The sequence below is a fragment of the Gossypium hirsutum genome, chromosome A05, assembly GCF_007990345.1.
Source record: "Gossypium hirsutum isolate 1008001.06 chromosome A05, Gossypium_hirsutum_v2.1, whole genome shotgun sequence".
In the NCBI taxonomy this organism is placed as follows: Eukaryota; Viridiplantae; Streptophyta; class Magnoliopsida; order Malvales; family Malvaceae; genus Gossypium; species Gossypium hirsutum.
In genome coordinates, this window is record NC_053428.1 from 33,547,241 (window position 1) to 33,570,802 (window position 23,562).

Consider the following 23,562-nt stretch of genomic DNA (forward strand, 5'->3'; position numbering starts at 1 on the left):
CGCCAAATTCAAGTACACAGCACCTTAATATATCTTCTAATATCTAAATTACCCGCTCTGATTGCCCATCTGTCTAGGGATGAAAAGCTATGCTGAGGTTTAACTTGGTGCCCAAAGCTTCTTGTAATTTACCTCAAAATCTTGAGGTAAACCTCAGATTTCGATCAGAAATAATAGATGTTGGCACCCCATGTAATCTCACTATCTCTGAAACATATATTTTTGCCAACTTTTCAAGTGAATAGTTTGCCCTGACTGGAATAAAATATGCCGATTTAGTTAACCGATCAATAATAACCCATATTGAATCTTTCTTTTTCGGTGTCACCGGTAACCCGGATACAAAATCCATCGTGACATGTTCCCATTTCCATTCCAAAATCATAATAGGCTGTAATAAACCGGTCGGTACCTGATGTTCAGCTTTCACCTGTTGACAAATCAGACATTTTACTACATATTCAAAAATTTCCTGTTTCATATCGGGCCACCAATATATTTTCTTCAAATTGCAATACATTTTCGTACTTCCCAGGTGAATAGAATATATGCTACTATGAGCTTCTGATAAAATATCTTTCTTCAAATTTGGATTATTTGGAACATAAATTCTATTTTGATAGTATAACATACCACTGTCATCCATGGAATACTCCAAGCTCAACTTATCCAAGACCATTTGTCGTTTCAACAGTAATTTCGGTCTTCATCTTGCAACTCTTGAATTCATTGAAAGAATACAGGTTTTGCTTTCAATTCTGCTAACATAGAACCATCTTCATTAACAGATAATTCAGTATTTAATGCTCAGAGAGCAAACAATAACGATTTCTAGCTAAGTGCATCTGCTACAACATTCGCTTTCCCCGGATGATAGTCAATAATAAGATCATAATCTTTCAAAAATTCTAACCACTGCCTCTGTCTCAAATTCAACTCATTTTGTGTCATCAGATATTTTAGGCTCTTGTGATCAATATACGCATGACACTTCTCACCATATAAATAGTGTCTCCATATTTTTAAAGCAAACACGATTGCAGCTAATTGCAAATCATGTGTAGGATAATTCTTCTTGTGCGGTTTTAGTTGTCGAGAAGAATATGCTACTACTTTACCCGACTGCATCAAAACACAACCCAAACCATTTAGAGACGCATCACTGTATACCACAAACGGCACACTAGATTTCGGTTGAGTCAACACTGGTGCTTCTATCAACATCTTCTTTAACTGATCAAAACTTTGTTGGCATTCTTCCGACCATACAAATTTAACATTCTTCTGTAACAACCGGGTCAATGGTAAAACAATCATTGAAAAATCTCTGACAAATCGACTATAATATCCTGCTAATCCCAAGAAACTTCGTACTTCAGTAACATTCTTTGGAACTTTCCAATTCACCACTGTCACTACGTTACTCGAATCAACATGAATTCTATCAGTTGACACAATATGACCCAAAAATGCAACCTCGTGAAGCCAGAACTCACATTTACTAAACTTTACATATAACTATTTCTCCCGCAAAGTTTGTAACACTGTTCTCAAATGCTGAGCATGCTCAGATTTCGTCTTTGAGTAAATCAATATATCATCAATAAACACAACCACGAATCTGTCCAAATAGGGTTGGAAGATTCGATTCATTAAGTCCATAAATACAGTAGGGGCATTGGTTAATCCAAATGGTATTACCAAAATTTCATAATGGCCATACCCGGTTCGAAAAGCAGTCTTCGGCACATCACACTCTTTTACTTTCAATTGATAATATCCGAATTGGAGGTTTATCTTTGAAAATACTGCTGCGCCTTTCAACTGATCAAATAAATCATCAATACGAGGCAGGGGATACTTATTCTTTACCGTTACTTTATTTAACTGCCTGTAATCAATACATAACCTCAAAGAACCATCTTTCTTCTTCACAAATAAAACATGTGCTCCCCAAGGTGACATACTCGGCCTGATGAATCCCTTATCTAACAACTCTTGTAACTATGTCTTCAGCTCTTTTAATTCAGTTGGGGCCACTCTATACGGTGTCACTGAAATGGGAGTTGTTCCCGAAATCACATCTATCACAAATTCTACTTTTCTATCAGGTGGTAAACCTGGCAACTCCTCAAGAAACACATCAGGGAATTTATTAACTACTGGCATCTGTTCTAACTTTGAATTGGAACCCCGAGCATCAAGAATATAGGCCAAGAATGCCTCGTTTCCTTTACGTAACAATATCTGAGCAGAGAAAACTAAAATAATACTAATATTATCACCCAGATTTTTAGACCCAACTGAAATCATATCCCCTATTTGACATTTCAAACTGATCTATTTTTCACGACAGTTCATTATTGCATCATGCTTCATTAGCTAATCCATTCCCAAAATAATATCAAATTCCTAAAAGGGTAGCAACATCGAATCAGCAGGGAATTCACAACCTTTTATTCTTAGTGGATAATTACGACATATTAAATTAACTATTACACACTGGCCTAAGGGATTAGTAACTTGAACATCGAAATCAATAGGCTCAATAGATAAATTCTTTTCAGATGCTAACATGGTGCAAATATATGAATGTGTAGACCCAGGGTCTACCAATGCATACACAGTAACATCATTAAGATAGAAAGTACCAGCAATTACGTCCAAAGCTGTCGCCTCTTCTCTCGCTCGAATAGCGTAGGTACGTGCAGGTGTTCTGACATCTGATCGATTAGCTGATTCTCTCATACCTGAACGGGTAGCACCTGTAGCATTGTTCTGACCAGAGCGCCTTCCTTTTTGAGGTGGAATTTTCTGTTTCTCCTTCTGTTCCATTTATTCTACTTATAGTTGGGTGCAGTCACAAATAAAGTGATCAGTGGACCCACATTTATAACAAGCCCCTAACTTACTTCTAAATTCACCAAGGTGACTTCTTCCACAATGTTGGCATTTAGGCTATTGGGTATTTTGTACACTACCCACGCTAACAGCAGGTCTATCAAATGCCCTGTAATCTATTCTTTCTCGATCTTTCCGGTGCTGAAGTGGCTCGTCTAAATTCCTTTTTAGATTTTTTCGCTGGTAAAGCTGAAAATGACTTAGATGCACTTGAAAGATTCCTTGTTCCTTCTATCTCATTGCATCTTTCTATTATATACTTCTTTAAGTTTCTGAGCACGATCTGATAGAGTAACGAATTCTCGTATCTCAGTGCCCCCTATCATCATTCTAATCTCAACATTTAGCCCTTCTTCGAATCTGATACACATTTCTTCCTCAGTGGGTACAATATCTCATGCATATTTGCTGAGATAAATAAATTCTCTCTCATATTCAGCCACTGACTTATTTCCCTGTCGTAAGTCGAGAAATTCTCTTTTCTTCTTATCCAAATATCTTCTACCAACATATTTCTTCTTAAATTCATTCTGGAAAAATTCCCAAGTGATTTTCTCAACTGGTACCACAGCTTTTATTGTTTCCCACCAGTTATAAGCTTCTTCTTTCAATAATGACACAACACATATTAAGTAATCATCTGGTGAGCATGTCATTTGTTTAAAAACCCTCATTATATTTTGTAACCGATACTCAGCTTTGACAGGATCATCATCTGTTCTTCCTCAAAATTCTTCGGCCCTAAGTTTTCTGAGCTTTTCCAACAGAGTACTTTTACTAGATTCAGCTGTCGGAGGTGGTGGAGGGGCAACCGGGGGAACTACAAGTGGTGCAGTAGGGGAGGAGGTTGTCGAGCTGAGTTTCTTTCTTACATTGTTTCATTGTACGATTGATTCATAATTCCATAAATCATATCTTTAAGTTCTCGTTCCCTTATCAAAGAAATCGGAACTTCACTACTGGTCCCCTATTCAAAAGTCTGTACTCTACTATTTACCTATTCTTCTTGTTCTGTACGTTCTGGTCTATCTGACATCTTTATAATCAGGAGTTAGATTGGATCATACATATCACACTATCATATATTTATATGGCATGTATTTCTAATCACTTTACACAACACGATCATTCCGAGAATCGACTAAACTGAGCTCTGATACCACTAAATGTAACCCATTTTCGTTACTAGAATAGGGTTACGAGGCATTACCAGACTTATACACATCATTTATACAGAACCGAGTCATAAAATTTACATACCAAATTAATTCTTCTCAAACTTCACCATAAAGTCCCTAATATGGGCCTACGGGGCCCAATATATGCTTTGGAAGTGGTTCGGAACTAAACTGGAAACTTTGGAAATTTTTCCTTGAAGATAAGGGCACACACCCGTGTGGCCTTGGACATGGCCATGTGGCCAGCCCGTGGGATCCCATGGCCGTATGGCCAGCCCGTCTAGAATTGTGACTTGCAATTTCTTAAGTATCAAAGGTGCACACGGCCTAGGCACACGCCCATATGGCTAGGCCGTGTGGTAAACTGATTTTTCACCATTTTTAATCCATTTTCATACAATTTTGACACATAACCATGCTTGAAGCCCGTGTCCTTCACACGACCAAGACACACGGCTGTGTCTTTTGCCCGTATACTATCCTGACTTTACAACTAAGGATGCAGGGGACACACGGTCATATCATAGGCCTGTGGCTTACCGTGTGGATGAAAATAGGTTGTTTTAGGCTACTTTTCTCACCCGTTCATCCATTACCTGCACTTAAACACAATTATACATAAATTACAACCAACCAATCAACCAATTTAAGCCCAGAATATGCATTTTATATTAATAAACTATTATTTAACCATTAAACTAAGTTTCATACATCTATGCTATCCCTTTACATACTTTAACCATCATTAACTTTATCCAACCAAATACTTATACATGATATATAAATCAAAAGATAATAACCCAAAAACTACCGGAGAACGTTTGGGTTGTGTGATTTTCGGTGATGATCCGATCCTCCATTTTCACGTTAATCTACAAGACAGATCAAACACAATCAAGTAAGCTTGTAAAAGCTTAGTAAGTTTATAAACTTAGAAAGTAAACTTACCAAATATGGTAAAGCATTCATATCATATATAATTCATTAATTTCTCCTGACATTCACAAATCAAATCAGTTTCATTTAGTATTATTCAATATTACTCACACTTAAACTTCATTCTTTTGGGCCCATTTATCGCTTACCATCTCTTTTCTAATTAAGAAACTATATGGAATTGAGTACTTCGTCTTTACTTTGCTATAGTAAACTATGGACTTACACATGATCAGGTTTCACTTTCCGAAGACATGGCCCAACCATGGTCTTACACGAGTCATATATCATACCAATGCCATTTCCTGAAAATGATCTTACACGGGAGCACTTATCACTTTTCTCCGATACCATAGCCCAACTATGGTCTTATACGGATCACTTGTATCACTTTAATCCTATGGTCTTATACAGATATTGCTTATCACTTGTTTCCATGGTCCAACCATAGTCTTTTTCTGTCAGTTCATCGTTTAACACTGGACAAAAGTACTCAATCCGATGTTTTACTCAATATGATCATTTTTTCAATTTCATATTTTTACATTGCTCATGGTTTTATCATAATCATATAGTATAACTCATTATAAAATTCATAAGAATAAAAATGATCACTAAAATTTAGCCACATGCACTTACCTGGGCTAATTTGCAAAAGTCGTAGAAATTCAGGGACTATTCTTATAATTTTTCCTCTCCACGATTCACTTCGTTTTCTTGATCTATAATTATAAAATCATTCCTTCATTAGCATCTATTTCAATTATATTCTAATTCATAATTTATGCCCTTAAATTTTTGAAATCATACTGTTACCCCAAACTTTTTAATTTTTACAATTTAATCCCTGGTCAATTTATTCATCAATTGAGCTAATTCCTCTCAAATAACACTTTATCAAGACATTATAAGTTATTTCACAACCATTTAGATTTAAAATTTCCACATAAAACCCTAATTTTAATCTCTTTTACAATTAGGTCCCCAAATATTCACTTTCTTTATAATTCTTTCGATAAAATCAACATATAAACAAATTAAAGCTTTAATTCCATGTTAAATCATCATAAAATTCCAGCACTTATTCATGACAACTTTCAAAATCAACCATGAAATCAAAAACTAATGGATTAGATGATAGGACCTAGTTGTAAAAATCCCAAAAACACAAAAATCTCAAGAAATAATTAAGATTAGAACTTACTTGCAGTAAAAATATGAAAAACCAGCTCTAAGGTTTCTTCAATGGCTGTTTTTAATTGAAGAGGATGAAGAAAATTGAAGAAATCTCTAGATTTCCAATTACATTCCATTTTTAACTATTCAATTTTTACTTCTTTTCCAATTTTACCCCTTGTTCACACCTAATTTCAATATTTCCAGCACACACATGCCGTCCAGCCCAATAATAGGTGTTTAATTGCCTATTTAGTCCTCCTTTAGTTATTCCTAAAGCTATTTAATCACATTTCACAATTTTGCACTTAATTTGATTTAGTCCTTTTTACCCAATTGACTACCGAAACCTTAAAATATCTTGACGAAACTTTAACAATAGCTTACTAACACTCCATAAATATTTATAAAAATATTTATAGCTCGGTTTAATATTTCGAGGTCTCAATACCTCGTTTTCACTTCCAAATCATTTAGTATTTATTATAAAATACCATTCACTATTTCAATCATTTTCCTAACTTCACATCTAACTTATTTTCATTAAATTAATAATATTTTCTACTCATTTGTCAGATTTAGTGATCTCGAATCACTGTTCCGACACCACTGAAATTTGGGTCGTTACAGTTAAAGTTCCCCAAAAAGGGTTCATGAGGCTTAGAATTCGTATTGAGCTATCTCGACGAGTATTCATTGTTTCTCCGCATTACGAAGCTGACGCTTTCATCAATGTCCCTTAAAAGGTGATCTTTTCAATGTGTGCAAAGGCGACCGCTTTGTATGTTTTGGGAAGGCTGCATAGTCGGTTCGTTAGCTTACTGCGTCAGAGGTTGGCGAGCCTAAGAGACAAAATGGCGTGGGATTCGCCATTGAGAAGTAATGATCTAGCATAAGATGATCCCACAAAAGTGATTGTTGGCTAGAGTCAAGTTCCTCTAAATCGTAAGTCTAAGTTCTTGGAGTTGGTGGTCGTAGGCATCCTCTTCCACTATAACTAGCTTATTCTGTTTGAGAAGGATCACCTAAAAGCTAAAGACTGAACCCAAGGCGGATCGAGACAACCGGAGGCTAGAATCTCTTTATAAGAAGCTTTTTCTCAACTCTATTTATCTCTACTATTTTAATTTAAATTTTCGCAATTTCAAAACTTTTAATTCTGTTTTTATTTTATTTTTTTCTTGATCAAAATTTTTAATTCTATTTTTTTATTTTTTTCAAGTACGCAGGTTTTCTTGGGCACGATTCTGTTCAAGATTTCAAGGAACAAGCAATTCTACAAATCAAGTTCCTGAGGATTTGACCCTACTTCCCTTATACTATTATTTTTTATTTTTTTATTTTTATTATTTTATAGGGATAGGATATTTTTGGTGCTCTCAACGATCGCATCATTGGGTTTCCACAATAGCACACCAGTAGTTCACGCACTCCACTCGCACGTCCGCCTCGCATGCCCGACGCCCGTTCTTCCTCCAAGTCTTTGTGACCTGCGACGTGAGTAAAGAAACAGCAGGAAACCGTTTGTATTTTGGCTATAAAGCCTTCGAATTTTATTTGTAAATGGGGCTTTTTTTTCCCTTCATTTCAAGGGAAACAGAATACGAATTATAATACAAAATATATACCAAGATCAGTATAAAGCAACCAAGAATACTTCAAAGGTGATTATTTGTTGCAATTTTATTCTGTTTTTCTTTTTTCATTTGACACAAATATGAGATATAAGAGAGAACGAGGGGCTTACCGGAGTTATATTGCGTTCACGCCGTCAGAGGGCCTTGCTCCGTTGGTCATGATTAGATTTTGGGAGCTGTTGAGGGCTTGAAATGAGCCTTTCAGCTGGAGAATAAAGGGAGAGTGAGGGAAATGAGAGAATGTGCAAGGCATTTAGGGTTTTCTTTCTTTTTTTAAAAAAACAAAAGTTAAAAGGTTTTCTTTAAAGCAAAATTTTAAAATAGGTTTTAAGTAATAAAATGAAAATCATTTGGGAAGGGGGAGAGTTTGACATCGTGTTTTGGCTATGAATGGGGGATTTGCTCAATTAGTCCCCCTCTTTCACACTAACATTCAATTGAGCATATTTACGCTTTTTTTTACTCTTTTAAATTGTCTCTGAAATTTGCGTGTAGTTACAAATCAGTCCGCGCTTAAATGTTTCATTTTGGGCATTTGGTTTATTTTGTTTTTTAGCCCTCGTTAGTTTATGCGCCTCGCATTTTAGTCCTATTTTTTTTATTAACAAATTATCCTTTTGATTTTAACCTATTTTTTCAATTAAGTTTTTAATTCATATATTATATTCTTTATAATTTATTTATTATCCATCTTTTTCGTATATTATTTTATTTTATACTGTTTTAATTAATTACATATTGTTAAGTTTTTATTTTCCTTTTTGTATATTGGTATTTCTAAATTGCGTTTCCTTCATATCATTCACTTGTTTACTTGTTTCAAAATTTGTTACATGTTATTTCTATTTTTTGCTTCGAATTTCTTTTAATCTATTTTTAATTCATTAGCCTGTTAATATTAGTATTTGCGAAATGGTTTAAACATATTGTTTTCACATGGTATTCCTAACCAAATAAAAAGAATTTGGAGCCGGTTTTATAATTTCTTATTTGGAAATTCCTCAAAACAAGGCAATGTTTCGTGTTGGAAATTCAAGAAATCGTGCTCAATTGTGCTGGGTTTCAATTTTCTTCGTTTGGCCAAATAGCGAGATTCCTTTTTTAGATTTCGTTGTGTGTTCTAGAAATTATGAGGTGATCTCAGTTTTTGAAGGCTTAAAATATCGTGTCCTAACGTGCTGGATGTGGTATTTTATTTCTTTGAACGAGTGAATCTTAAAATTCAATTCAAATTGTTCATACATTTTTAAAGGAATCGTATTTTAACATTTTTTTCTTCAAAATTTCAATGATAGGACATTAAATAATCAATTGGTACCAATTTTGGGCGTTGCGAGGGTGCTAATTCTTCCTCACGCGTAATCGACTCCCGAATCCATTTTCTTATTTTTCGTAGACCAAAAACGTTGTTTTAATAAACCAAAATACTTTATTAAAATGATCGACCACAGGGTGACCCGATCACTCCTAAACAAAAATGATTGGTGGCGACTCCAAACTTTCATTTTTTTAAAGTCGATCCCCGTTTTTTTTCAAACTTAAAAATGGTTTTGACAGCTTGGCGACTCCACTGGGGACCAATAAGAGAGTCAAGCCGTAAAATTGATTATTTTCTGTCCTTTTGTCGAAAATTAAAAACTGATTTGAAAATCACGATTCTTTTGTTGCATTTATTTGTGATCCTTGTGTTTGCTAGGATACTTTTGCATTACATTGCATGACTATTGTGGTCACACCTTTTAAGTGAGATTTTTACCTCTGCATGGGCTAGTGGACTGCTTTCAGGATACATCCGTACCTATATCTTCGTGAAGTTTTCACCTTCGCATGGTCATAGGGAAATGTATTCCCCTGAACTAAACTCAATCTGTATGAGCCTATAATGGGTGAGGATTGGGAAATCTGCTGGTTCAAGTACCTTTTTTTTAGAACCGAGCCACATATAGCGAGCCTTAAGAGCCCACCCTAGGTAGAGCCTCCAAACGCTAGTAGTTACCCAAGTAGGTGCTCTATTTGCTATTTATGTATTTGTGCAAACATGTTTTGTTTTGTTTTGTTTATGAATGTATTGCATTGCATCATCATAGAGAAGAGGTGTTGATTTATATTTGGTTCCTAAATGGAGAGTTTTTTTTATGGAAAATAGATTTCTTGATAAACTGAATTATAATGCAGTCGCTCGACTATGGTCCAAGCAAGCACAACAAGAGAGAAAGTTGATAGTTCGTGGAGGAATACACGACTTTGTGTCTTTATCCAGGGATTCAAGATGACAAAGATTATTCGAGAGCTGTCAACTTCCTTAAAGAAGCTAACGAAGCATCGTGGGGAAGAGTGAGCAGTGGACCGTGGCCTGAATCAAGCAAAAATGAGCTAGTGATCTATTAAAAGTTTACAAAATTTGACCGGTGTCTTCGCTTAGAATATGAGGGCAAGACCGCATGTGTAATCCGTTTCATGTAAAGAAATTTTTTTTCTAGAAAAGTTCTTTAAATGGAATTGAATTCAGAATCAATGCCTCTCTTTCTTTTTGCATTCATTTCATGCATTTGCATTACATCGGATCATGTGCATTAAATTTCATAAAAGAACCCTAATTAATTAGGAAACATGTTATAGTTACCCTGGAACCTTAATACTACACACGGAAAAAAACCAAAGCTATGGATCAAAGGTTGAAAAAACTGGAACAGATGCAGAAGGAAATGCAGGATCAACTGTAATTACAGATGCAAGAACAGTTGGCCAAGATTCAGCAGGATATGAAGGATCATATGCTAGAAACTCAAAAGAATATGATGAACCAATTGTCTCAACTACTAATGGGAAGGCCAGAAAAAGGGAAGAGTCCTATGGATAATACTGAGGATGACAGTGAGATCCTTGCTAACCCTCCAGGTTTCACCTCAACAAATACCCCAGTACCACCACAAGGGGTGTCTGTCAATATCAAATCGCAATATCAGACTGGTACTTCAGCACTGATAAATGTCTCAATGAGCTCGTGTTCTAACCTTGAAGACAATCGGGCAAATCCTATAGACCCTGACCTCGACGATGCAGCAGAAGCAGGAAAGGCAAGAGCGGAATTCCCAAAGCAATTGGAAGACCGATACAGATGGTTGGAGAAGAAATTCAAGGGGTTGGAAAGTGTTGATTATCATTGCGGAATAGATGCTAAGGAGTTAAGTTTGGTTCCGGATCTAGTGCTCCCTCCGAAGTTCAAAATGTCAGAGTTTGAGAAATACAATGGAACCAGCTACCCTGAGGCCCACATCACGATGTTTTTTAGAGGATGACTGGTCATGTCAACAATGATCAGTTGTTAGTTCACTGCTTTCAGGACAGTTTGACTGGGGTTACGGCTAAATGGTACAATCAGTTGAATCGCACCCAAATCAGATCATGGAGGGACTTAGCACAGGCCTTCATGAAGCAGTACGACCATGTGACGGACATAGGGTCTGACAGGATCATGTTATAGAATATTGAGAAAAAATCAAGTGAAAGTTTCAGGTAATATGCCCAGAGATGGAGGGAAGTTGCTATACAAGTCCAACCACCATTGCTGGAAAAAGAAACGACCATGCTCTTCATTAATACTTTGAAAGCACCCTTCATTAATCACATGTTAGGTAGTGCAACTAAGAGTTTCATGGACATAATGATGTCTGGTGAAATGATAGAGAATACGATAAAGTGTGGAAAGATAGAAGCTGGGGAAAGCACCAGCAGGTCAGCCCCGAAAAAGAGAGAAAACGAGGTTAGCAATGTGAGCTTGGGTTATGCAAAACTAATCACGGTAAATCAACCAAGAACGATGGTCACGGGCCAGCAAGCTTCATCAAGAAAAGAGCTCAATACAAAGCAAAACACGGAGAAGCTCCAATTTACTCCCATTCAATAACATATCGGAAGCTGTACAAAAGTCTATTCAATGCACATGTTGTATCCCCGTTTTACTTAAAACCGTTGTAACCCCCATACCCCAAGTGGTACGATGTAAGTGCCCAATGTGAATATCATGCAGGAGTCACGGGACACTCGATAGAGAACTGCACCTCTTTTAAAAGAGTAGTCGAAAGGCTCATTAAAATGGGTGTTGTGACATTCAATGATGCACCTGACGTAAGAAATCCGTTACCCAATCATAATGATAATGGGGTAAACCCAATAGTCAAGATTATGAGGAAGGAATATCAGAGAATCTGAATGACATATCCGAAGAGAGAATCGGGGAATAAAAGTTTCCAAATCCTTACATACTTGGGAGTGCTTTGAACAATGGGACTGTGGAAGAGATCCCTGTATTTTTAGAGCTAATCTAGAGTAATATTCAAAACACGCTTGTTGCTTTAAGCCTAGAGGCAATAAGGTTCCTTTTGTGACATAGGCTTGTGTCCAGAATTTTTATTTCAATAAAATACATCTTATTAAGCAAATATACTTTCATTTTTTCCATTTCATAGTACACATTTTTTTGTTTTTTGAACTGTCTTTTAAATATTCTTTTATTCTTCATTCATAATCATATCATACAAATAATCATCTTTAGGATCATTTATTCTTTGAAAATATGCCTTTGTACCTACAATAGGTCCCCAAATATCAACGACGTGAGCAACGCTGTAACTGACTCCCTTTTTAGGGTGAGATATGTGTTTAAGCAGATCTCAAGACTTTGAGGATGACAGATATTGTAATTTATCTTCTGATTTGTTAAGAATGGTAGAGCAAGATGAAAAAAAGATCTTACTCTACAAAAAGTCAGTGGTCAGTGAGCTTAGAAAAAGAGAAAGAGGCAAAGATTGAAGCCAGCATCACTGCAAAGACAAAGCGAGACATCATAGAGTTATTTTAAGAATTCAAAGATGTTTTCGCATGATCGTATCAAGATATGCCTGGGCTACTAAGACTTGTGGATGCTAAAAAGGTCCATACAGGTGTTAGAAGGACACATGCTAATGATTTTACGTTAGCTAAGCTAATTATGAGGTTCGGGTACTGCTAATCCACCAAATAAGGGGATTGTATCAGTAATGCCGTAAATGCCAAATGGAGGAAGACAAGACTTATGTGACACTTTCATTTCTTCACAGATTTTCTATATGCGGGACATAAATGTTGTCAGGCTATTCTCATCTAATATACACCGACTCATCTTGGTAGTCGTCGATGTCTTCACGAAGAGGGTGAAGGTCGCTTCATATGCCAATGTTACAAGGTCGATAGTCATAAAAAAGGGTACCGAAAGGTAATATCAGAAAAGATCATGTCTAATACAACTACACAATGTCAAAAGATTACAGTCTATTCAAAGATTAGACACTATATCACAGTGCAGCAAAGGCAACCAAAAAGAAAGAAAGAAAAAAGAAAGAAAAAATAAAAACAAAAACAACAAAAAAGATTGTGGAAGGTGACCAAGACTTGTAAAGATTAACATAAAGAAGTTACCGTTTACCCTCTATACTTATCAAACGTCGGCTAAGACCTTCATCGGGGCAACACCTTTATCATTAGTTTTGGAAGTGTTTTGTCTATTATTTCTTTTCTCCAAGTTTGCCATAACTAAAACTTGGATGAGGTAGAATGGATCCAATCTTGATATGATCAGTCAAATTTGAAGGATATCTGTCACGGTCAGATGATGCTGGCTTGTGACAAAGGGGGTTCATCCTTGAGAATTGGGGACCTGACATTGAAGAAGATCATTTCTATACAAAAGGACTTTAGAGGAAAGTGGATGCCAAACTAGGAAGGACCTTATGTAGTACAGAATGCTTGTTCTAGAGGAGCATCGATATTGTCCGAGATGGATGGCAAGGACCTGCCCAATTCAGTGAACTCAGATTCAATCACAGTTAATAGTTTAAAAAAACACAAAAAAGAAAAGAAAAAGAAACAGGAGAGGCTAAGGCGAAAACCCGTAAAGGGTGCCTTGAGACCAAGGGGGATTTGAGTTGAAAACCCGAAAAGGGCTGCTCAAATTTGGATCAAAGTGGGGTAGACAATAGTCTTGCTATGTCTGAATTAACAATGAAGAAGTATGCTACGTCTTAGGGCATCAACAAAGTACTCCGGATTCCCTAAACACAAATTGAGCTCAAAATGGTCCTCAAGAAGTTAGTACAAATAAGCTCAAGTTGTGATATCTGGGGCATCTAGTTTTCCATTTTGCCCATTTTAAATTTGCTATCTTTGATTACCTTATTCTTTTCAAGATAAGTCTCAATAAATTTCCTTATTATTACGTTTACTATCTTTTGATTAACATATTTGTTTTGAGCTATGCTCCCAATTATTTTCTCTCTTATCAATTATTATGATCTTTTTCAAGCATTTTGCATTGAAATAATGATTAATGGACTAATAATACCTTCACAAAAGGGGTTCTGCATATTATTCTGAAAGTTTCTAAATGGTACAAGAACCTGAAACAAGATTATTGTTTATAACTTACCAAACTTAAGGGCTGGAAAGAGAAGTCTAAATTGTAACTATCTCTTTAGATTTTTTTCAAAAGTATCAGATACAAGATGTTGCATCGGTGATACAACCTCGATGAATAACGAGCAATGTTCACCTAAGCATTAAATGGGATCAGCTCGAAAAAGAAAATTGATATTCTGCATACGCATCTGGTCATGTTACCCAGAGAGAGGTGTAGTAGATCATTTGATTGAAGAAGATGGTACAAATCCTATACCCCTGAGTTGTAGTGGGATGAATTGAAGAAGATGATTTTCTATAAAAGGATACTAGCTGAGTAGAGAAGACAGGATAGTATATTGGTGACAGAACCTTGATGGAAAGAGCAATGACAACCCAAATATTAAAAAGGACCATTCTCATGACATTTTGCATTACATACAAATATCATTCATACACACCTAGTTAGGAGCATTCTGATTTATTTTGATCATAGCATCTTAATCATTTAGTATAAGCATAGGCATATGAAACCGAGTCTACAAGGCATGTTCTCTAGAGGACAGTGTGGCAACATCGATGAATTCACAGGTCTTATCTCCCTAAGCAATAGTGGAGAAGATCGAAGACGGTGAGCCTTAATCCCCTAAGCAGTAGGGTAACAGGCTGAAAATTACAAATCTTTATCTCCATGTCTCGGCTATGGAGCAGATTAAAAATGGCAAGTCTTATCTCTATGTATTGGCTATGGAGTAGATTTTAGCCACCGGCCTTATCTCTCTGAGGTAACAAAAGAGCAAGTTGAAGATACAAGTCTTATCTTCATGAGATAGTAAGGAAGCAGACTGAAAATTATAGATCTTATCTCCATGTATCGGCTATCGAGCAGATCGGAAATGGTGAGTCTTATCTCTATGTATCGGCTATGAAGCAAATTTTAGCCATCGGCCTTATCTCTCTAAGGTAGCAAGAGAGTAGGTCGAAGATACAAGTCTTATCTTCTTGAGGTAGAAAGGAAGTAGACTGAAAATTCCAAGCCTTAACCCCTTAAGCAATAGGGTAACAGGCTGAAAATTACAGATCGTATCTCCCTAAGCAGTAGTGGAGCAGATCAAAGACGGTGAGCCTTAACCCCCTAAGCAGTAGGGTAACAGGCTAGAAATTATAGATCTTATCTCCCTAAGCAGTAGGGGAACAGATCAAAGATGGTGAGCCTTAAACCCCTAAGCACTAGGGTAACAGGCTGAAAATTATAGATCTTATCTCCCTAAGCAGTAGTAGAGCAGATCAAAGATGGTGAGCCTTAACCCCCTAAGCAGTAGGGTAACAGGCTGGAAATTACAGATCTTATCTCTCTAAGCAGTAGTGGAGTAGATCGAAGACGGTGAGCCTTAACCCCCTAAGCAGTAGGGTAACAGGCTGGAAATTACAGATCTTATCTCTCTAAGTAGTAGGGGAGCAGATCGAAGACGGTGAGCCTTAACCCCCTAAGCAGTAGGGTAACAGGCTGAAAATTACAGATCTTATCTCCCTAAGCAGTAGTGGAGCAGATCGAAGACGGTGAGCCTTAACCTCCTAAACAGTAGGGTAACAGGTTAAAAATTACAAATCTTATCTCCCTAAGCAGTAGCGGAGCAGATCGAAGACGGTGAACCTTAACCCCCTAAGCAGTAGGGTAACAGGTTAAAAATTACAGATCTTATCTCCCTAAGCAGTAGTGGAGCAGATCGAAAACGGTGAGCCTTAACCCCCTAAGCAGTAGGGTAACAGGCTGGAAATTACAGATCTTATCTCCCTAAGCAGTAGCGGAGCAGATCGAAGATAGTGAGCCTTATCTCCCTGAAGTTGCGGTGGAGTAGGCTCAAAATTACAAATTTTATCTCCTTGAAGTCGCAATAGAGCAGACTGAAGATGTATAGGGGATTAAAAACACAATTCCTATACCCCTAAAGATGCAGTGGATTGGCATGGGGTTACTTGAAGAAGATGAGCATAAAGAGGCCGAGATATGGCAAGACTGGGCAAAATTGGCCTTTTTGTGGTCTTTGCTTCATTCTCGTTTCACGATAATGAGCAAAGAGGGGCAGCTGTAAGGCCCAAATTTTTCCCAGGCCGTATGAATTAAAATAGTCCATTACAAATTTTGAAGTGCTAGCCTGAAATATAATTTTGGCCCCAAATACAGACCCAAATTAAACAAGCCCGATAGGCCCAGGTTTTTGGAGTTTCCATTTGCCACAGGAATGCAGCCACCAGCAGTTCACGCACTCCACTCACACGTCCACTCCGCACGTCCCATGCCTGTTCTTCCTCCACGTCTTTGTGACCTGCGACATGAGCAAAGAAACAGCAGGAAACTGTTTGTATTTTGGCTATAAAGCCTTCGAATTTTATTTGTAAATGGGGCTTTTTTTCCCTTCTTTTCAAGGGAAACAGAATACAGATTATAATACAAAATATACACGAAGATCAGTAGAAAGCAACCAAGAATACTTCAAAAGTGATTATTTGTTGCAATTTTATTCTGCTTTTCTTTTTTCATTCGACACAAATACGAGATATAAGAGAGAACGAGGTGCTTACCGGAGTTATATCGCGTTCACAACGTCGGAGGGCCTTGCTGTGTTGGTCACGATCAGATTTTGGGAGCGATTGAGGGCTTGAAATGAGCCTTTCGGCTGGAGAATAAAGGGAGAGTGAGGGAAATGAGAGAATGTGCAAGGCATTTAGGGTTTTCTTTCTTAAAAAAAACAAAAGTTAAAAGGTTTTCTTTAAAGCAAAATTTTAAAGCAGGTTTTAAGTAATAAAATGAAACAACATTTGGGGGAGGAGAGAGTTTGACCGCGTGTTTTGGCTATGAATGGGGGATTTGCGCAATTAGTCTCCCTCTTTCACACTAACATTCAATTGAGCCCTATTTATGTTTTTTTGACTCTTTTAAATTGTCCCTAGAATTTGCGTGCCGTTACAAATCATTCCGTGCTTAAATGTTTCATTTTAGGCATTTGGTTTATTTGTTTTTAGCCCTCGTTAGTTTATGCGCCTTGCATTTTAGTCCTACAGTTTTTTTTATTTACAAATTATCCTTTTGATTTTAACCTATTTTTTCAATTAAGTTTTTAATTCATATTTTATATTCTTTATAATTTATTTCTTATCCATCTTTTTTGTATATTATTTTCTTTTATACTGTTTTAATTAATTACATATTGTTAAGTTTTTATTTTCCTTTTTGTATATTTTTTTCATTGATTTATTATATGACTTATTGGTTTTAAAATTCTTTTATATAGTTCTATACCTTAGAGATTTATATGATATTTATTTTCCTACCTTGATATATATACATATATTCTGTTTATCCCCAAATATTTTCATATATTATTGGAGTTTATATATTTTATTTATATTAAGTTTTCTTAATTTCATGTATATATTTTACCTAAATGGACATATATATTATTTTGCATATCACTTACCTTGTTTTATACACATCATTTATTTTGGAATTTCATAGATACATTGTTTTTTTATTTAATTATTTTCTTGGTCTATTTCAAACCTTCATGCAAAACTATTTATCTCAAGATTTATGTCTATAATTGATTGTTTGCATATTGGTATTTCTAAATTGCGTTTCCTTCATATCATTTACTTGTTTACCTGTTTCAAATTTTGTTACATGTTATTTGTATTGTTTTGCTTCGAATTTCTTTTAATTTGTTTTTAATTCATTAGCCTGTTAATATTAGTATTTGCGAAATGGTTTAAACATATTGTTTTCACATGGTATTCCTAACCAAATAAAAAGCATTTGGAGCTGGTTTTATAATTGCTTATTTGGAAATTCCTCAAAACAAGGCAATGTTTCGTGTTGGAATTTTGAGAAATCATGCTCAATCGTGCTGGGTTTCGATTTTCTTCGTTTGGCCAAATAACGAGATTCCCTTTTTAGATTTCGTTGTGTGTTCTAGAAATTATGAGGTGATCTCAGTTTTTGGAGGCTTAAAATATCGTGTCCTAACGTGCTGGATGTGGTATTTTATTTCTTTGAACGAGTGAATATTAAAATCCAATTCGAATTGTTCACACATTTTTAAAGGAATCGTATTTTAACATTTTTTTCTTCAAATTTTCAACGATAGGGCATTAAATAATCAATTGGTACCAATTTTGGGCGTTGCGAGGGTGCTAATTCTTCCTCACGCGTAACCGACTCCCAAATTCATTTTCTAGTTTTTCGTAGACCAAAAACGTTATTTTAATAAACCAAAATGCTTTATTAAAATGATCGACCACAAGGTGACCTGATCACACCTAAACAAAAAGGATTGGTGGCGACTCCAAACTTTCATTTCTTTAAAGTCGATTCCCACTTTTTTCGAACTTATACAGTGCTGGTAGGGCTGTTAACGTAAGAGTAACCGGCCAGTTGGACGATTTTTTGACACCAAGGACGCCGTCACCTGCCATGTCACTTTTCCGTGACATCTATGACGAAAAACGGCAAAAATGACTGTTTTGTAACTTTTCAAAAGTTGAGTAATTGAAATGAAACCTAAGTGACTGTTTTGTAAGCTACCCCAAAGTTGGGTGACTGTTGGTGTAATTTACCCTTCTTGTTTTTACCTTAAAAAAATCCAAATGCAACGAATATGAATATTAACCTTTTGGATATTTGTTATTCGTATTTGGGAAGAATTTAGGTGATAAACATCCAATATTTAGGTGTAATTTCAAAATTTTAATTTACTTGGATTTGAGTGCAAATTGTCCAATACATATCTTTATTTTTTTATTGGGTTAATGTAGTATTTGTCTACCTCTACTACCTTGATATACTTCAACCAAGAATTTCTCAATTTACTATACTTGAATTATACCTTATTTCTTTCACAAGTCTAAGATAGAACATTTCTCTTAGTTTTTATAACTTAACTAAAATTTTGTGACTCAACTAGAAACTTTTTACAATCTATTTAAGGTTTTATACCCCAAAGACCTTAAGCGTGCTTCTTATAACAAAGTGAAGATGAGCAAACTAGCAATGAGTGTTTGCAAATTGAAATTTTAAATATAAAAATTTAATAGAGAAAATACAGCACACAATGAATGTATACAAGAGAAGATGAAGCAAATAAAACATTTCTATGTTTGTGTTATTCTCATATATCGTCTCGAAATGTTCTTAATGTGTATATATAACATGAGAAAAAATTATAACCATTATTAATGTCGGAATAATTTCTTTTCATTGAAAGTATTACACACAAATTTGTATCAACACAACTCACAAGATATATATATATATAATAGAAATATACTTTTTTTTCCTTTTTCTCTCCACCGTCGAACCCCCTCCCCTCTACCCAATATTTCTTCAAGATTCTTGAATCTCCTTTGATTTTTTCTTTTTGATAATTTTAAAACATCAATTCACCCATTCTTAGTGATTATTGAACGTGACAATTTATACCCATTCTTGGTGATTATTGAACGTGACAATTTATAGAGAAAACATGAATTGAATGATGCGGCACACTAAGAGCATGCCTCATCATGCGTTAACGGCTGGAGGTAACATATATCACAATTTGGGAACTTCAAGTACCAAATTGATAAAAGAATCCTTTTAAGTGTCAAAGTGATAATTAGATACAATTTTGGAGGCAAGTAGTACATTAACCCTTTTTAATTTTTTAAGAAGTTATAAAAGATAGCATTTCCAAAGAATTGAAGAGTCAAAAGTAAAAAAAAAAAAATCAAAAACCGGAAACTAGAACAGCTAATTGGAATTGACTTACAGCAAAATTTAAAGTCAAAGTGAAGCTAAAATTTAAAGAAAAATACATCATTGACCAGCAGAAATCCAGTTAGCACTACTCATGTAACTCATGACTCTTAAACAAATAAAAAAAAACAGAGATAGCATTCTTCATCATCCACTTGTAATTTGCCAACATTTACGTTGACCTCACTCTTATTCTTTCAAGTAATAATTAATTAAACATGGTATGGACATATTCGTAGTAGACACTTACACCTGAATCCGAATAACACAACCTAAAATAATCCACCATTTAAAACATCTCTCTAAATCCTGATAGAAATTGGGACAAAGTAGATATCAGTTCAATTCATTCTCTAAAGTAGATAGTTGACATTTGCAGAAGTTGGGACCACGTATGCACTCAATACTCAAACCAGATTTTGCATACCGTCAACACTTCCATTAAGATAACAACAAACCAGAAATCATTGCCACAATGGGTACCAACGAATGAATTTTTATATATTGGCACTCAAGTTTCTTCGATTACAAAGTGAATTCAGGACCATAACTCTATAAGCATAAATTTTAGTCTATTCTCACAATCTGTCACTTGCAACACACGCAAGTGCATTACATTAAGATAGCACTAAATAAATATTTACAGCATCATATAGGATAGGAGAACCAAAAGATCTCCTTCACTATCGAATGCCCAAACGCCCGACCGCAGCATTATGGTATGGCTCTGGCATGGAACAACGTCCCTTACTCCATAGGACACGATAAGATTGAGCTTACAGAGCCCGGCCATCTTCTCCCGATTTGCCTGGTGGCTGAAAAATGCATGATCTCCAAATACGGCATTTCGATTACGTGGTGATGCTAATTTCGTCATCAACAAACGATCATCAGCTAAATACTAATGAAATGGTTCATACAGAACACATCAGACCATCATTGATATACCTCGGCAATCGAAAAAAAAAAACCAAGCTCATTATGTATATATACCTTAACATCCTGCAGGCAGCAGCAATCAAAGTGTTAAGAACAGCAATTGGGGCACCGGATCAAGCCGTTTTCATTGCATTCCAAGCATCTCTTAAGAAACCTTTCGTCTTCGTCGAACACTTTTCGACTCCCATTACAATTCCCACAAGGCACAAACCTGACATCCCCACAACAATCACAAACAAGCCCAGGCTGTTGTATCCTTGGAAAATCCTCAAGAATCTTAGCCAATTCCCCAACTTCAAACATGCTTTTAATCACATCAGCACCACCAACATACTTTCCCTTTATAAAAACCTGAGGCAAACTCGGGTTCTTCTTTCTCAAAACGCTTTGTAACTCTTTCTTATAAGCTGAATCCATGGAAACATCCCTTTCATCAACCCAAACTCTAAACCCTCTAAATATCATCCGAACAGCATAACAATCTTCGTAAGTCCTTCTAATCCCTCGTAAACTAGTTAAATAAAAAACGATCCGATCTTCAGTTCCGGGTAATCTTATCGATGGGTTATTAAAACTCGAAGAAAACGAAGATGAATACCCGATTGATTTCGTGGGTCTTAAAACAACTTTAGGGGAAAGTTCTTTACTGGTTAATGAAGATTTCGCGGACTCGAATAAATTGCAAAGCTTTTTGACTTTACCTTTGACTGAATCGATTGAATTGTAAATTTTGGAAATGGAAGCTGCTCGATTAAGAGACGATGGGTTGTTGAGAAGAAGATGAACTTTGGGGGCATCAGGTTCAGCTGTGTTTGCGTGCATCGTGAAGGAGCGATTGAAGAGCGTCGATCCCGATGATGAGCTGGTGCTGCTATTGTCCAATTCTGCCATCGACCCAGATCGGAAAATTCAAGCTTTTGGGAAATGAGTGAAAGGAAAATCAGTTTCTTGAATAGAATGGATGGAAATTAATGGCTGCTTTTATTATTTTCTTTGTCAGTTTTTCTCTTTTTGTTGTTTTAGATAAAGAAGGAAATGGTGGGAATGAGCTTTTGCTTTATGCGAACGTAACATCAAAGCAAGAATATTTGTTACCTTTTTGTTTTTTATAAACATTTTAATATATTTAATTTTCAATATTAAAAACACAATACTATTTTTAAAATAAAATCTCAACTTAATTTCCTTTTTCAAACTTGACTGATCAAAATTCCATTTTATTATTTAAATATTAATTAAATAAATTGTAGGTCGGATTATTAATAGTTTAAAAATAAAATGAAGAAAGCGGCAGCGGCCACCGACTCACCGCCTTTTCTGAATGACTCGGTTTTTGGTTGTCTGTCATTTGGGAATTTTCTAGAAAAGCCTATCGCCACCATTAGATAAGTTTTTGGATACATCTCAACCGTTGAAAAAAAATTAATTTTTTTAATAAAAAATCTATTCATTAACCAGAGGATAAAACCAAGTTTCGGATTTAAATTTGCAATCAAACAAAATCAATTTTTTTATCTTATACATTTATTTAATAAGATTTTAAATGTTATAATTTACTCAAAATTTTATACTCTTCGTATATTTAAAATTTAATTTTTATAAAATAAAAATTTAATTCGTATACTTTTCTAATTTAAAATTTGAGGTTCATTTAATAATATTGTTAATTTTTTTATTAAATTTGTTGGTCTGAAATTTTAACATAATAAAAAAACTCATTTAATATCTATGTAATAAAAAATAACAGTGTATCTAAATTTAATAAAATATTTTAACGATGCTAATAGTTCTTAAAGATTCATTTAATCATTTTAATTACAATAAAGTATTTAAATTAATGATATTATAAAAATTGAGATACCAAATTATGTCAAAATTAAAATGTATAGATTAAATCTTCAATTTGAGAATAATATAAATATAAAATTGAAATTTAACCATTTTTATAATCTAAAAAAGTAAAAGGTTTGGAATTCAAATTTACCCATTATACTCGTGTCAAAAATAGTTGAGGTGTCCATTGTTGGTGTCGATTGTGGAAGGCGCTTATATATAGTGGTATAGATATTCAAAATAATTATACTGTTTTTCTTCATGAAAGTTGTGGACTGAATAATCATAAAAGAACCATTTTTAAAAAAAATAAGGGAAATAAACCACTTTTATTAAAATTGACAGATATGAGCTAATTTTATTAAAACGCGTTCAATTAATGCTATTTTCAGGAAAAATCTAAAAAATTATGTTTAAGTAGAAGTATTTCTTCCCATGTTTGTTCATTCAGCACTAAAAATGGTAATACTAATATTTTTTGCCACTTATTAATGTGAAAATAAAATTTACAAAATAAACTTTTATATAGATCCAAAATCTCATTTCCCTTATTTTCTTAAATAATATGAGATATAAGATATTTGTATATATAGACTCATGAATAAGTTTACAATATTAGAGAATGTTAGATTGCTTATTTAAATTGTAATATATAGACTATGTGTATATATAAACACATGAATAGGGGTCTTCCACCACAATGCCTAAATAATTATTTTATTTAGATAAAAACCAAAAT

At 35.0% G+C, this 23,562-nt stretch overlaps 1 protein-coding gene across 2 annotated transcripts; it reads right to left on the reverse strand.

Moving 5' to 3' along the window:
- Positions 1-20,529: 20,529 nt before the first annotated feature.
- LOC107902516 (uncharacterized protein At5g39865) lies at positions 20,530-22,065 on the reverse strand. 2 transcript variants are annotated; one of them, XM_041112257.1, is made up of 2 exons: positions 21,045-22,065; positions 20,530-20,915 (listed from the first exon to the last, which is right to left on the reverse strand). In XM_041112257.1, the coding sequence occupies exon 1, from the start codon at positions 21,879-21,881 to the stop codon at positions 21,078-21,080; it is 804 nt and encodes a 267-aa protein (XP_040968191.1). In that variant the 5' UTR covers positions 21,882-22,065; the 3' UTR covers positions 20,530-20,915; positions 21,045-21,077. The 2 variants fall into 2 exon arrangements, with proteins under 2 accessions (XP_040968191.1, XP_040968190.1); XM_041112256.1 differs by having other exon boundaries at positions 20,530-20,952; positions 21,045-22,060.
- Positions 22,066-23,562: the final 1,497 nt, after the last annotated feature.